This window comes from Perissodus microlepis, chromosome 5, assembly GCF_051167445.1.
Source record: "Perissodus microlepis isolate ML-2025 ecotype Zambia chromosome 5, ASM5116744v1, whole genome shotgun sequence".
In the NCBI taxonomy this organism is placed as follows: domain Eukaryota; kingdom Metazoa; phylum Chordata; class Actinopteri; order Cichliformes; family Cichlidae; genus Perissodus; species Perissodus microlepis.
Window position 1 is genome coordinate 20,075,083 of NC_140465.1, and position 16,445 is coordinate 20,091,527.

The 16,445-nt window shown below is 41.3% G+C and overlaps 1 protein-coding gene across 1 annotated transcript; it reads left to right on the forward strand.

The window, feature by feature from the left end:
- The first annotated feature begins 1,327 nt into the window (after positions 1 to 1,327).
- LOC146387220 (dual specificity protein phosphatase 7-like) lies at positions 1,328 to 11,036 on the forward strand. Its single transcript, XM_084928649.1, has 3 exons — positions 1,328 to 2,301; positions 3,873 to 4,301; positions 6,517 to 11,036. Exons 1-3 carry the CDS (start codon positions 1,893 to 1,895, stop codon positions 6,831 to 6,833), a joined length of 1,155 nt encoding a protein of 384 aa, XP_084784775.1. The 5' UTR covers positions 1,328 to 1,892; the 3' UTR covers positions 6,834 to 11,036.
- Positions 11,037 to 16,445: the final 5,409 nt, after the last annotated feature.

Below are 16,445 nucleotides of genomic sequence, written 5' to 3' on the forward strand. Positions count from 1 at the left end.
GTCCTCTGTGGTTTGGGGGGGACAGACAATTATTCACACCTATAGGTAGTTAACTTAACACACATGTCTTCGGCCTGTGGGAGGAACCCGGCCCCAGCTAGATGATGGTAAACCACCACACTGGTACTGGTTTGTGATGTCAAATATGATTTTGTAATATCTTAGAAACTATAAAGCCAACCTGGAAAAAAAAAAATCTTAGTATTAGTAAGTAAAGTCACCTTTCTGTTATGTCCAGTAATATCATAACCAAACCTGTGTAGGTGCACAGAGTGAGTGGGTTAATATGTTGTGGAGACTAAAGGAAAACTGATGGTAGGACAAGAGTTACTGCTTGGGCATGAGGTCCATAGGTCTGACACCTGATGATTTATTAAAACACTGAGTGCCTTCAGATTATTAAATGAACAGGATAAGGACCCGAGAACCTAAATCACTGAGTTACGCAGAGCCATCATTTCACACAAACAAACTAAAGACTTGGTATAACTGGCCACAACTCCATTTTTATTACATTTCTGCTGGTTTACTGAACCCAACATTGTATTTTAGATGTATTGCTTTTGGATGAGGCTGTGATAATTAGAAACTATCTGTGAGGAATCGTCCGCACTTCCGTGATACAGTCTGTTGATTGAAGCTTTATCTTCAAAACTGATATCTGCAATAATGTACTCAGTGATCAGTTTATTTTTACAACACAACACGACAGGCTTGCCACAGAGATTATCTTTACAAAGCTCTAAAATATGAACATCCGGCACTGTGTTTATTACCGGTCTATGACGGCAGGCATCATAAGATTAAACTTTAAGGAAGCACAGCTACAAATGTGAAGTGTCCCTAATAAAGTTGATACCTTACAACACTTACACCAATAGTTACAAGTTAACTTTGAGCACATGTTTGCTTAAAGGGCTGAACCTTCTCTGAGTGTTAAAACTATAAAATAATCTCGACACAAGGTCCTTTGGGATGAGAAAGTAGAGGCTGAAAAAAGCAAAAAACAAGGGGAATGACTCGGGAATAAACTTTTAATCCCTAAAACATCATTCATGGTTCCACAAGGAAGTGTTTTTAAAAGTTGCTTTTACAATTGAACTCTTAAAAAGCAAAATTAAACACACAAAAAAGACTCAGATTTTAACAGACTCAAAGGATATAGATGTCCACGAGCGTTGGAGGACGTGGGACTTTAATTTGTAGAATTAGGTCGGCCTTTTTTTATTAATTCAGAGTATAAGCTACAGAGAATCAATGAATGGATAGTATGTTGTGAAGCTACACTGTGCTCCTGTGACTCTAAAGCAGCGCTGCGCCTTTAAATATGTGCGCTCCTCCCTCTCCTCAGTGACAAGCCCGCAGAGCCTCTTTAACGCATCCAGTGGAAATGACAAACCAGAGGCGCTCCACGGGCCAAGCATGTCCAGTAATAACAATAAGCATGGGCTTTAGCATCATCGGCTCATCCGGCTCTCACATCCCGAGAGAGTAACGAGGCTCATTTGGGCCGTTTCGTCGCTCTGCGGACGCGTCAAAGTTGGAGCGAGCTCACCGAATGGACGGTCGATGGACTGGAGTCAAACCTCCGCTTCAATCGGACTGAAGGAAGGAGGGAAAGAAACCTCTGCATGTTCAAGTTTCCTGCTCCCACCGGAGGGGCATCGCTGCGTGTGTGTTGGATGTGTGTGCGCGCGTGTGGAAGTGTGTGTTGGGTGCGTTGCGCCCTCAGGAACAGCGGCAGGAGCAGCGGTGGCGTTGGTGGTGGTGGCCGCGGGAAGGGAAGTTTAGCGCCGTGATTTTTTTTTTCTTTTTTTTTTCTTTTCCTTTCCTCTGTTCTGTTGTGTTGTTCTCATGTCACAGCAGGCGACGGGAGGATTAACGTTTCACTGATGAGAATTAATCACTCGTGGGGATGCTCTGTGATCGTGACTATGACGATGATGTCGAGTAAGAGCGTGGAGTGGCTGCAGGAGGAGCTGGAGTCCGGGGCCAGCTCTCTGCTGTTGCTGGACTGCAGACCCCATGAGCTGTACGAGTCCTCGCACATCGAGTCGGCCATCAACCTGGCCATCCCGGGCCTCATGCTCCGGAGGCTGAAAAAGGGGAACCTCCCCATTCGCTCCATCATCCCCAACAACGAGGACAAGGAGAAATTTGTAAAGAGGTGCAAGACGGACGTGGTGGTGCTGTACGACGAGGCGACCTCGGAGCGGCAGGAGTCCGGGCTGGGAAGCTCCGTGCTTGGGCTGCTCCTGCAGAAGCTCCGGGACGACGGGTGCAAGGCTTTTTATCTAGAGGGTAAGATCAGATTGCTTTGAATATAGAGGTTTTGTTTGGGTTGTGGTGCATTGGTGCCTTTTAATTCATAAAACTCTCACACTACTTCCTCTCAAAGTGGACTGCAGCAAATTGCTTGAATTTCGCTCTGATTTGATTAACTCGTCCAGTTCATCTGGGACTGTCTGAGTGTTGTTGTAGTGTCACTCACTGCAATTAATGGGAAAGAAAGCGAGTGTAAATCACACTGATTTATCAGACCTGGGATGCTGCACTTAAACGCCACACTAAGTGAATTTGGTGTTTTGGGGGGGTCGTGGCACGCCTGGAACAGATTGTCTGTTAAGGCAAATTTTATCTGGTGGAGTCACATAGCTAAGCTTGAACAAGCCACTCCTATCAGTAGCTTATAAAACATTATTGCATCGATAAAGTGTTTGTAGGGGGGATTTGAAGGGGGGTTAAAATGTGGCGCCACTTCAGATAAATCCAGCTGTTCTCATCTGTCCACACACACACACAGTTGATCAACACTGAATGAGTTCCGCATATTAAAATAAAGTGTCACTGTTACAAAATCAGGCGGTGTGTAACAAATCGGATCCAGTGTCAGAATGAAGTAGCTGTTCGACAGATGTTTCCTGCTTCCGACCGAAATCATCGCTTTTATTTTTACTTATTTATTGATTGATTCGCAAAGCGTGTAAATTATTTAGGAAGAAGAAAAGCGTCAACAAAGCCTCGTAATTTGATCGAGTGCTTTAAAAAAAAGAAAGAAGAAGCAGTTTCAAATGCGGCGTGTTTTCAATTAAACGCTGCAAGTACGGCCCCGCCATATTGAGCTCCTTCAGGAAAAGACGAGCGGGTTTTTTTCATGAATGAACACTGAAAGCAGGACACGACGACGGGCTACGAATAATCCCACAGAAAAAAGCCGACATTGTTTAAAAAAAAGACAGTTGAAAGGCGATGAAATGAGGTGTTATAACCATAGCAGAGAGGTATTTAACCACGAGATAATAGAAATCTTTGACGGGAGTCACGAGCCTCGAGCTGCCATTCACAAAAAGTCCGCTGAGCTGTGTAGTGTTGTAGCTGACTGTCCTGCTCTGCCGCTGATTCTCCGCAGGGCTCAGCTTTTCTCAATGGAGCCACATCTGTCTACACTGTTCCCCCCCTCTCTCTCAAACTGACGTAAATACCAACTTATTATAATTTATCTGTCACGGGTGTGTGTGAAAATATGCCGTGGATCTAATAAAAGCGTTTTTACACACGTAGAATATCACGTGCAATTCAAAGTTTAATACCGCCTCTGATATCTGAAGCAACTGTAATCAAAAAGAACGAGTGTGAAGAGATTTTCTTCATTTGGTCAATTTTAGCACCAAATTTTTCTCAGATTATTTGGACTCAGTGTTAATTTCTTCATATCCAGGCTCATGTTAAATGACTCATACCTCCTGCCTTTGGTTATGCACAAGGTAGAGTTTTAAACCCCCCTCCTCTCCTCCCAGTGAAATTGCTTTCTTGGCTTTATACTAACATGTTTTGTTTTTGCTTGTTTTTCCTTTGTCTTCATCATGCTCCAGGAGGCTTCAACAAGTTCCAGTCAGAGTACCCAGAGCACTGCGAGACCAATTTGGACTGCTCCTGTCCCAGCAGCTCCCCACCAGCCTCCGTCCTCGGTCTCGGAGGGCTCCGCATCAGCTCCGACTGCTCAGATGGGGAATCGGACCGCGAGCCGGGCAGCGCCACAGAGTCGGAGGGCAGTCCGCTCCCCAACAACCAGCCAGCGTTCCCCGTCCAGATCCTGCCCTATCTTTACCTGGGCTGTGCCAAAGACTCCGCCAACCTGGATGTGCTCAGCAAGTACAATATCAAGTACATCCTGAACGTGACACCCAACCTGCCCAACATGTTTGAACACGAAGGGGACTTCAAGTACAAACAGATTCCCATCTCCGATCACTGGAGCCAAAACCTCTCTCAGTTTTTCCCTGAGGCCATTTCTTTCATAGGTGAGTGGAGAATGCTGTGCAGTTGTCTCAGATATCCGTCAGGTTATTTTAGACAAATGTGTTTTTGGGTCAGGGCAGGGATCTGAAGAAGTTAAATTCATTATCAATCAGTGTGCTGGTTGGGCCCAAGGTCTCATATTTAAGAGGCATGTTTTGTCAATCACAGTCCAAAATCCACATATTAGATTGTATAATAACTTAGAGCCAAAAAACAAAGCACTGTATGAAAGTATGTCAATGGATGAATGTGAAAAAGAAAGAAAAAACAAAACAAAACAGGGCTTTAAGTGCTCAATTAGAGTCACAGAGTTACAAAAGTGCTATTTAAGTACTAGTCCATTTAGTGCTGTTATTATCTGCTCTTTATTAGTCACTCTCGCTGCATTTATCCAAGATTTTAATCATAAGTCGTGCATATAAATAGCTTCTTTGGAAACAGTTTAAGATGGATGTTAGCGTGGTTTTGCTAAGCCTGCATTTCACCGTGACTGATAAAACAGGAATTTAAAATCGTAGAATGAAAAGGCAACTCTGTGAATAAAACATGGAAATGGATTCTTTGAGAATGAGGTCACGCAGAAGAGTTCTCATCTTGTCCCATTTTCAGTGTTTCCCATCATTCCCGTCATTCCTTCTCACTTAATTTTCAGAGAATGAGTGAATTCCCTCGCCGATGAGTCAGTGCTAAAGTCTTCATGCATGTCTTAGATTGTCCAGACCACCGACTCTACCCGCCGCCCCTTTTGTTTTCCTTTAGAGTAATGATTCATTGTAGGTGGCAGGAAGTGAGACATATGCCAGAGCCAGAGGTCGTGGCAGATTTGGGTCACGCTGATGTTAAATGGAGCTGGCTGTAATAAGCAGGGATTACAGCGGATCTTTTTTTGTAAATAACGGGGTAATTATGGATGAAGGAGATGCCGATATGACTTCACACTGCGCTGCTGAAAGTTGCAGTCCCTTAAATGCCTAAAATTATTGTTTGTACATGCTTTTTCTTTTGTGAAAGCAAGAATGCAGATGGGGAGGGAGTTGAAGTTTCTTGCATAAATGAAGATCCTTACGTTACTGCACATGCAAAGAACGAGTAAAGTGATGTAATCAGTTAAAGCAGATGAACTGCCGGTTACTTATTCGACTTCTGAGGCTTCTCGAGTTGGTTTTTGACTCGTCGGGCAAGGATTTCTGCCCCTGTCTTCGTTGCGGAAAGTGAGCGCACATCACATATAAATTTAATTTTGCATCACCTTGGCAGCCTGAGCTCATGAGCCGACTGACCCCAATCCTACAACAAGAGACGCTGGCAGTGAGAGATGAAAGAGAGAGGAAGAAAAGAAAGGAAGGAACGGAGCACTTAACTCTCACTCTAATGGCCTGTAGAGATGCGAGTGCAAGGGCTCGAAACTGATAGGTGGATGGATGTAACCAGTTAATAATGTAAGATGCTTTTTCTGTTCAGGTTTTCCTACAGACCGAGAGCTAGAAAGCAGAATGAAAAATTACACTGTGCCGTCAGCGACAGAGGTCACTCTGGATTGAAAATATAATAATCGCAACGAGGCACTTCTGATTTTTTCATTCTGGTTGTTCTAGGCTCACATCTACAGCTCGTTTAGACCGACCAGAGAATCTAGCATGCATGTGTCTGGGCTGTAGGAGTAAATCAGAGTACCGGGGGAAAACCACAGGGTGAACATGCGAGAAGTTAAGTCACGGCAGCATTAAATGATAAAAGCCAGTCTCGTTTGCAAATGTTGGTCATTTAATGACTTAAAAGTACCTCAGAAAGTAACTCAGTTTTCATGATAGCCACAGATTACTGTTTGTCAGTTCTAGCTATGACCACGTGATGTTATTCAAAAGTTTCTCTGCAAATTAAAGCACTGTGGGGCCACTTCCGCTGCAGTATGACCCAGTATCAGGCAGGTTTTTGTTACTTGCTGATCTAGTAGAAATAGTGCCAGCTGAGCATTTGAACCTTCTCAAGTCCCGGAGCTCTCCAGTTAGCGAAAGCCTGTCTGAGGTACACTTGCTTCACCTTCTTTTCATCCTCAGGCGACGAGCTCTTTGGAAAGTCTGCGTTATAATATATAGAGAAAAACTTTTCCTTCTGATTCATTGATCTTTTTAATTCCCAGTGTTGAGAATGAAACACGGTCAGTAGTCATGTCTCTCATTCGTGTTCTCATCTCCTTGTTCCCTCCTTCCTCCTCAGACGAGGCGCGCTCCAAAAAGTGTGGCATACTGGTCCACTGCCTGGCCGGGATCAGCCGCTCCGTCACCGTCACCGTGGCTTACCTGATGCAGAAGCTCAACCTGTCGCTCAATGACGCCTACGACTTTGTGAAGCGGAAAAAGTCAAACATTTCCCCGAACTTCAACTTCATGGGCCAGCTCCTTGACTTTGAGCGGACGCTAGGTCTCAACAGCCCCTGCGACAACCACTCGAACTCGCCAACGCACGACCAGCTCTTCTTCACCACCCCGACCAATCACAACGTGTTTCAACTGGACACCCTAGAATCCACATGAAAATGAGAGTCTCAGTTTCATGTGGATTGCCCCCATTGCAACTTACGAGGATTTGGGGTGGGGGGCATGGTGGTACGGTTACCATGTCAGCAAGTGGCTGCACTGCAGGAGAGCAGCCAGTTTTAATGAATGTTTTAGCCTCTTGAGGCTCGTTGTCCAAGATCCTGACCACGGAGCAGCGTTGACGTGACAGGAGGAGTCACGGATGCCACGTTAAAGGGTTTTGGGGGGGTTTTTCAACCCAGAGAAGGATGCTGTGGGTTAACAAAGCTGTTCTCCCTTATCAGCTTGTAAACGAAGAACAAGGGAGGTTTAACTTGACTGAGAAACTAAATGATTGCAGCAGGACAGAAAGCTTAATACAAAGATAGGAACACGGAAAATCTTTAGCGCTTGATTTATAAGATGACTGCATCCTCCTTGTCTCGGCTCTCGAGCCAAGGTGACTGGTGCCAAGTGGAAAAGCTGGGATTTACTCATAGGAAATCTCACTCTACTGAATGTAGAGTTTTTAAAAACCAAGGAATTAACTCTCACACACACACGATATAAACACAGTATGTATGTCTGTACTGTATGTATGTTAACGTACATAGCAGAAAATGTATGGGCAGTCCTTAACAAATTCAGTATGTCTATATGCATTTTTGTATATTTTCTATGTACATTTACGCACAGATCTATACCTTATATATAAATATATTTATCTCAAGCCATATAAATAATGGCTTAAGAGATTGTAAAATTAAAGTGGAATGGGTTTTTAGATGGGTTTTTTTTTTAAGTTTTGTTTTTTCTTTAGGTTTATGACCTAATGCAGTTTGCACAGTGGTGTAGCCATTGACTTTGTTGGCCTGTGCTGGAAGCAGTCAGATAAAGAGACATTCAGAGAAGAGGAGCGGAGAGGTCAGTCCCAGGCTGCGACGAGTCCTGACAGCTGCACGGCTCAGCGGGGAGGGAGCAAAAACTGGGCCCTGAGCAGAGGAGCAGGGATAGGGGTTAAAACAAGCAGCAGGCTGGAAGTAGGGCACGGGGTTAGGAATTGATTCACGGCTGGAGATGGGAGAAATTACTCCTGCGTGTTTGACACTTGGCCAACTGTTTTCGAGCGCATTTCCCAGTTCCTTCTTCCTCCCCTATATGACTGTTCATCCAGTTGTTTCAGTCAGCTGTTCTGAAGATTTTAATCATTTGTTTCGTTTCGGTCAAAAAGTCGGTTTCGGTCAAACTTCCTCAGTTATTGATTTCATCAACACAGTTGTTCCACCAGCACGTTTTGCCAAAAAGGGTTACTCGGTTAGAGGTTACGGATCGGGAACAGGAAGTCAGTATTAACATTTCTGGGTCACTGAGGTACTTTTTGGGCAGATCAAATGTATAACCTGCACCCCAAAGTTTTGTTGGCCTATGTTAGCTTCTTGTGTGTTTCAGGACCTTGGGTGGGGGGTGAGGGGGCTTTACCTTGGTCTCTGTGTTTGGATTCTGGTCTGGTTGACTGGGACTGGCTTCCGCTAGACTTCACTTACTTCAGCAGTTTCACGTCCCTTAACAGCGTTGGAGGAAATTGAGAGGAAAGGTCTTTCTAAAAACTAAAAAAACAAGGGATCACTCGTTTTGTCAAAGAAAGCTTTGTCTGAGTTGATTCACCCTTAAGCCTTGGGTATATTATTATATGAAAGCTATATTAAACACAAATGAATATTAAACAGATCTTTATTATTTTGTATACCAGAGCATGCTGTGGTGCCGTATGCTCTCTAACAGTAGACTCAACCACAGGCTGGACGTTAATTTACCAGGTGGAAAGACAAATAATGAGGACCGTTTTATTTAACTGCTGTTGCTGCTGAACGCAGCGGCACACAGCATGTAGTCAAAGCGTTTTCTGAGACAGCGTCCACATCTGTAGCGCTTCAGCAAACCCGCGGTGATTTTTGAGAAAGACTCCAAACAACACCACGCTAATTGGACTTCTAGGTACACTGGGCCTCATGAAAGAACATTTTCTTCTTCGTCTTCTTCGTGCGCGGACGTGTTATAATTGCACAGCTGAGCCTTGTGAACACCACCTGTTAATCAGAAAGTCTGCTCCTTAAAGTTGAAACCCCCAAAGTTTACTTTTCTGTTCCAGCTTTCATGCTCAAAAATGTTCCTAGCAGAGGGTCACACTGCGGAGATTAAAGTCTTGCTGTCGGAAATCAGCAGACAAAAAAACAACAAATATAGCAATGTCCGTAATTACAATCCCTGAGAAAAAAGAAGAGAAATAACCTGCTATTTGCAGCTGTAATCAGAGAGCTGTATGCTCCCAAAAAAACCAAAACACCCTGCTAAAGCAAAGCAGTCCAGGTGGTGTTCTGTGCCAGGTGTAGCAGGGGATATGTTTAGCTCGACAGGGACCAGTATAAAGATGCTGAGGCAGCTGTTGTTAGGAAACCGTGACCCCAAAAAGCTGGAGGTCATGTTCACAGTTTGCTCATGTTTTGAACAGAAGTCTGATTTTACAAAATTGGAAATGTTGTGAAACCTCACAACCTGCAAACTGGTTGTTTTTCATATACTAGTGAATATGAAAAGATGAATACCGTGGAGATATGTGTCCAGCTTTAGGGCTAAGTGGTAGATGCTGAGGTTTGCTATCGATAGAGCATGCTGTCGGGTTAGAGTTAGAGATCTCCTCATACAAGCGGTTTTTGCACGAGGTCCAGTGTTCACAGCAAACTGCGTATTCAAAGTTGGGATGTGGACGTTTGTCTAAACAGAAACCACGAATGGGGTTTTCTGCGAGCACAGCAGGGGAATCTGAAGAGGGTTGGTTTTAGCTGGCCTTATATAATCTTTCTAACTTGTTTCTAATGCTGACTGTTCAATACTCTTTGTATTTCACTTTGGAAAAAAAAAACATTGTGTGGAGAGAAGAAGAAAAAGTTTGTTATCTGTTATTGGAATAAGAGCACGGTAATAACAGAGTACAAGCTGTCTTTTTGCCGTAACGGGTCACACGAGGTCCTCTTTGTTACTCTGCAATATATCAAAACACCTTTTTTTGCAGTATTTTGTAGATCCAAGACCTCAACATTTTTAAATTCTCTTCTTTTTGTACTATATCTATTCTATATAATTCCACAAGATCCAGCTCGATTTATGGCTTATGGACTGAAGTAACATTTCTCCTGGGGTGTACAAAATATAGGGCCAGTGTGTCCAGTACAAACCTGAAAGACTTGCAGATTTAAAGACACACACACACACACACATACACAGACTGCTCCACACAGACAGAGCTGTGGTTCAGCATGCCAGTTATGTTTCACAATAGGCCCTTACGCCAACCTGGCTTGAATAATTACGGTGATTAAGGTGTTTTTCCTTCTTGGTTTTGATATAATGTGCTCTATGCTATTCCTGTGGCCTTTCAATATGAATATACTTTATATATATATATATGACTTTATATGCAAAAGTTCCTCTCCTGGTATAGCATCAGAGATGAGAATACTACCACCATGCTTGAATGGACTTTCCTTGTCTGGAGTCATATCCCACATAGAATAGGAAAAACACAGAGGACTTGATCACTTGCACCCTGGGATTGAAATATATTTCAGAACAGAGCTTTTCTATTTAAAAAGAAACAATTGACTTCAAGCTGCTTTCTTGTGATTTTTTTTTCTTTCTTTCTTTCGTTTGCGTGCGTGTGTCTTTGTAACAATGAAAGAGAAATTAAGTGTTTTTCTCTGTTTGTAAATTTGCCAGATCACGGGAACGGCCGTTTCTGTGTCCTTAAACTTGTAGCTACATCTTGGTGAAATTGTGCTCTGGAGAGAAAGGTGTGAATGAGCGAGAGGAGGCGAGGAGCGAGGCGTGAAATACAAAGCGAAAGAAAAAGTGAATGATTTAAAAATGTTACCTCAGTGAGGAAATTTTCAGGGATTTTTTTGACAATGCATCTTGCATCGTGTTACAGCTTCAAAGTCACGTTGAATAGCTGTTTTGTATTGTGCTGTAAACAGTTTTTGTTTTGTTTTTTTAAAAAGATGCAATCTGTCTGTGTATAAAAAGAAGGGGCGTGTTAACTGGGGCAGTTTCACCTTTCTGTCTACTGAAGGTAATGCGATTGACCCTACGTATTGTACAGTATATTGAATCAACACAAGACATGTTTATACCGCAAATAAATATTGAAATATTTTTTTTCTTTAACATGTTTCCTCTTTATTTCTGATCATCAAAATTATATTAGAAATGACCCGTGAGTTACAGTGAATGAAGAACTAGGTCTATTTATTGTTCGCTTACACGGAATGTGTTGGTTTATTTATGCACTAAGAAATTACTGATTACTGTTAGTAACCGGTTTAAATCTGAAATCTGAAGATTAAGATTTTTACCTTATACCCTACACCCTATCCGGTCGTTAAGTCTGACGTCACTAGCCGTGTCTGGGCCTAAACTCCGCTGCAGGTCCATATATCAAATGATCACTATGGCATTACTGAGAGTTGAAAAACTGTCTAAAGTCTTTCATCTTTAATAAAATGATCAGCGTTCTGCTCTACCAGGTGTAACAATTGAGTTTAACATCCAGGCATCCATGAAAACAGAATTTATGACATTTAATGGAGTTAGAAGTTAGCTTGCTAGCTTCTATCTAAATACAATATAGCATGTCCTGACTGCGGGGTTTTGGAAACAAATTAAAACGTACAGCTCTGTTATCACTTCCAACATAAATGAAGACAGAAAACTAAACAGCAGTGACGTTTGTAGGGTTACTGAAGTTTGGCTAGCTGGTATATAATGATGTGCTACGTGACCGCTAGCGACACAGCTATGTTAGCATAATATAAACAAGCTAACTTTTTTTCCACTCGATAAAAGTTAATGTGAGTGTTCTCGGTGGTCAGGAACAAATGTAATTGCATGGCAGGATGCTGTAAAAGGACCAAACTTCAGCCAGGAGAACAACTGAGATAATCCATCCACAATACAAGGTTAGTCATTCATATACTGCTGCATGGGCTGGGCTGTAGTTACATCCTAAGGTTTTAAAAACTGAGCTTAAATAAACGATTAGCGGTAATAAAAGCTGAGGGAGGTCAACAGTGATCACTGACTGTTTTAGGAGCTTTTTGAGATTAAATAGAAGAAAATACAAAACATTAAACATGTTAACAACACAAAAGCCATATTAAACGCACACTACTTTAGGCCCGGAAGTAGGATTCGTCACGTCATCACTTAACGACCGGATACCTTATAAATTCAAATTCAAATTTTATTTGTCACATACACAGTCATACACAGTACGATATGCAGTGAAATGCTTAGACAACTGCTCGTGACCTAAAATAAAAGACTATGAATAGGATGGGAAATAAATATGAAAATTAAAATAAAGGGTAAATTTAACTAGGAAAGAATAAAATAAAATATAAAAATTAAAGTTAAAAATAAAATAACTGTACAACAAAATACTTATATTACATATAAACTATATGTAATTTATAGAGACTGAACCTAATGTTTACATTTTAAAGGTTCAGTATCTAAATTACACAAATTAAATTAATCAGAAAATCATTTGAAACTGATATAAAGTCTATATTCATTGTGAAAAAGACAAAAAGTTTTCTGACGTTTTTCATGATGGATTGATAAATAGTCAAAGTATAACATATAAATAGTTTGTTTATCCCAGAATTAGCAAAATTCCTGTGTTAAAGCAACCTGTAACAAATTAACTCAACTAAAATAGCTCAGTAAAATCAAATATTTAAAGTAAGTAAAAGCAGTTGAACAAAGAAGATTTTTTCCTTTTTTTATAACGCAAAACATGGGAATGACCTTTATCAACTTGTCGTGATAACAGACAGAGTAAGGGTTTAAGGATTTTGAGGTCGAGTCGGATAACCAAGGGGTGATGACTGGTTCACAAAAGGCGACAAGCAATAAATGTTATTGTGCTTTGTAGGCAAAAGTGGTTAATACTTCCAATTTAGGGAACAGGAAAAGATTCATGTTAAAAGGTCAGCACTGTTCAAAGAATTCAAGATGAATGAGTTTTAAACCAAAGGTTTTTTGTTTGCTTTTTCATTTTTAACAGCTATTAACCACCAGTGATGAAATATTTCAACAGTCAGTGTTTTTAATCATGCATTAGTGTTAAAAACAATTTGTCTTGAATGATTAGGGATTCATTAGTGAGCTTCGAAACAGCACTCTGGCAGGGCAAGTGTTAAAAACTTCCCAATCACTACAACCAGTTTTCACTTTTGGGATGACAAATGCTGCTCCGTCACATTCGTCTGAATCAAGATGTTTGATTTAAAACGAGACCGCAGCAACTGTTTGTTGTTTTTCTGTTTGTTGTTTTTAGTTTTGCTTTGCATAAGACTTCCCCTCATCTTCTTCCACAATTACGCAGACACACGCAGACACACACGTACACACACAAACAGGTTTGTGTTGTTCTTGTTGTTTCTTTGTGGTGGTTTTGGAGGTTTCCAGAAGCTGCGTATCCAGTTGCTTAACTGAAACTCTGCCACTTCCTTTTCCATACACCGCTGTGTGTTTTATGTGCTGTAAAAATGAAATGTGTCTGCGTTTAACAAGAAAGACGAGAAACACTGAAGCCACTTCAACCACTTGAACAGTGTCTAGAGAAGGGATGTCAAACTCATTTTACACAATCGGCCACATACAGCCCACGTTGATCTTAAATGTTTTTTTGTTGCTGGTTTTTTTGTGTGTGTTTTTTAGGGTTTTTTTTTTTTTTTTTTTACCATGGACTTGTTAGTATCTGAAAAACAGTAACTTTATGGTTATTTGATTTTCTTTATCTGTTAGTTATATTCTTATATGTAGTATGAAGGGCAATGGGGGTGGGGAGTCTTTATTAACAGGAAAAGCTATAAAACCTATGAAACAGTACAGTTACATGCAGTTAAGAATTCACAAACTGTGCACTCCTTCGCATTTTCTATAGCTTTCCGTTGGGCTAGATTATAGTCTTGGGTAGGCCAGTTCTGGCCCCCAGGCCTTATGTTTGACTCCTGCTGGTCTAGAGTGAGATACCACATATCTGTAATTAGGAACATTACCTATTGTACTTATCAATATTTCTGTTTTTCTTGTGTTTTATGTGGCTTTTTTAAATACTAGATAATATTAGTCCCCATAATAATCCTGTATACCGCAAGCAGAAAGAGTCTACATTGCTTTATCAGCTGTGTATGCACATGATCCCACATAACCTTTCTTCTCTTCTCAATCAGCATATAATAATGGCACATGCGCACACGAAAGCAGGACAGAGAAAAAGGAAGCGAGAAGAAGGGTTGGTCAATAAAAGTGCTTCTCCAAGACAGCGCTGTGAGTCGAGCTGAGCCGGCTATAAATATCTTCCTCTTTTTCCTCCCCGTCTCCTCTAGCACAGTCTTCGCTTCGCCTTCCTCCTTCCACTGTAGCTCTTTAACGGCAGTGGAAATCACTGAAAAAATGACAAAGTGAGCCATTCACCTCATGGTAATTCAGACAGGATATTACAGTGACAGAGGGAAGTGAAATAACGGAAATTAAGGCCCATGTTTGAAGAGAATGGAGCGAATGATCGACACTGCTGACTGATTATCCTCTGGTTTCCTGGCAACGCCATGACAGGGTTTCCTGCATGAACATGATCACCAGGATAGTCTGAGTAACAGGAAATATTCCCCACTCTGATTTGAAGTAATTAAAGCTGAGAGTTTATCATAAACTTGAACGGTTAAAGGAATTAATCAGCAGCTCGGTGCCGTTTCCTGTCCTATCCTTTCTACTGAAGCACTCCCGTGAGTTGAAAACATGTTCACATGGCTAACAATGAAGGCACTTCAGAATGGCTTCCAAATATACACATTTGAACAAACAGGTAGGTTTTGTCTCTGATGAGTTCATATTTTATAACTAAAATCCTCTGGTGCAGATCAGGTTACAGTTTCAATATTTTCTGTAAATAAATAAATCAATAAACGATTGTTCCAATCATTCACACCCACAGTCAGCAACTTTAAAGTGAAGCCAGTGTGGAAGTGTCAAAACTTCCTTTCCTGCATTAAAAGCTCTGAACTAGTGGAGGCTGTAGCACAGGAGGTAAAGCAGGTCATCTACTAATCGAGAGTTTGACGGTTCAGTTTCTGGCTTTGTAAAGCTAATCCACCTCATTTGCTCTCCAATATGTTCACTGGAGTGAAAAAGTGTGTGATTGTTAGATAGAAAAAAGTGCAGTGGGTGGGTGGGTGTTATAAAGTGCTTTGAGTGCTCAAGTACAGTCGAAGTGTTGTGTTTGCAGCCTTGTACAAGAAATGTTTTAGTCTTAGTTCTCTACTACACAACAACTATGTGCTTTTTAATGTTGCTCATGTATTTAAAGCTTTATTTGGGTTAAAAGTTATTTGTGGTTAAAGGTGTGTCTGCTTTGAGTGAAAGAGAGGTTTTTAATACCCCCATGACCCACCCACTGTTATATATCGTGTCCAAAGATTTTAGACGATAGTTGATGCCCCATACTGCCTTTTGAGCCACAGCCACCCATGTGACCGTCATCATCACCTCAGGTAATTTAAATTAGATAATTTCGACGTACATTATCTACGATGTTGCTGCTGTTTGAAGCATTTTCTAAACTTACAAGAAGGCAAATCTAAAACGCATATTGAACGTTTGCTGCCCTTTAACCTGCCGGCTTACTAGTAAAACGTCAGATGATGTGGAATTGCACAAACAGTTCAACTTATAACATCTGATGCACTCGCTGCTGCTAGTGCGTGAGTGTGAGGTGTGCTAGCTGGCTCAAGCATACTTTATCCAGGCATCTCCCTCAGCTAAACCATGCAGCAGCACATTTTCAGGAGTAAATGTGTTTAAAGCAGATCGTAACTCTGCTATATGGGAGAAAGGAAAATTTTGAAAAATATTCCCATCTGAGTCTCCAGCAAGGTGGTCTGCAGTTGTCTGAAGTTCATGTATTAAAAACACCCTTTGTTAGCCACTTTAGCTAGGTACCTTAGCTGTCCACCCTCTAATCCAAATGTGGCCACTTTTAGCTCAACCTCTGCTCCCCCAGAATGGTCATATAAGGCTGAAATCAATCCTTTTAAACAGTTATCTACAAACCAAGAGTTGATGTCACAGTAACAAAGTCAAACATTTTTTATCTAACACCAACACTGTATTAGCCTGGCAAGCTAGCCACCAATAATAGTTGAAATGATGTAAAAACAAACAAACAAACAAAAGAAACACAGCCAAGCCGTGGTAGTCTTGGATTTCAAATATGGCAATACAGTCAAGGTCAGTAGACAGATTTAACACAATAACAGCCATTTTACAGGTTTCAGGGAGTACTACCACATATGAAAATAGTTACATAGGCTTTTGTGGCTCGTGAGGGAACAGCGTAAAATCTGATGAATTACCTCAAGTGATGTTGCTTAAGTCTGTGTTGACTGCGAGACTGAGAATAAAAATAAAACTTCTGGTGGTTTGAGTTAAAAAGAAACGAGTAAAGCAGACCTTTACAACCTTAGCGTTTGTGAACATTAAAGAATCCCGGCAATGGGGATTATGCAG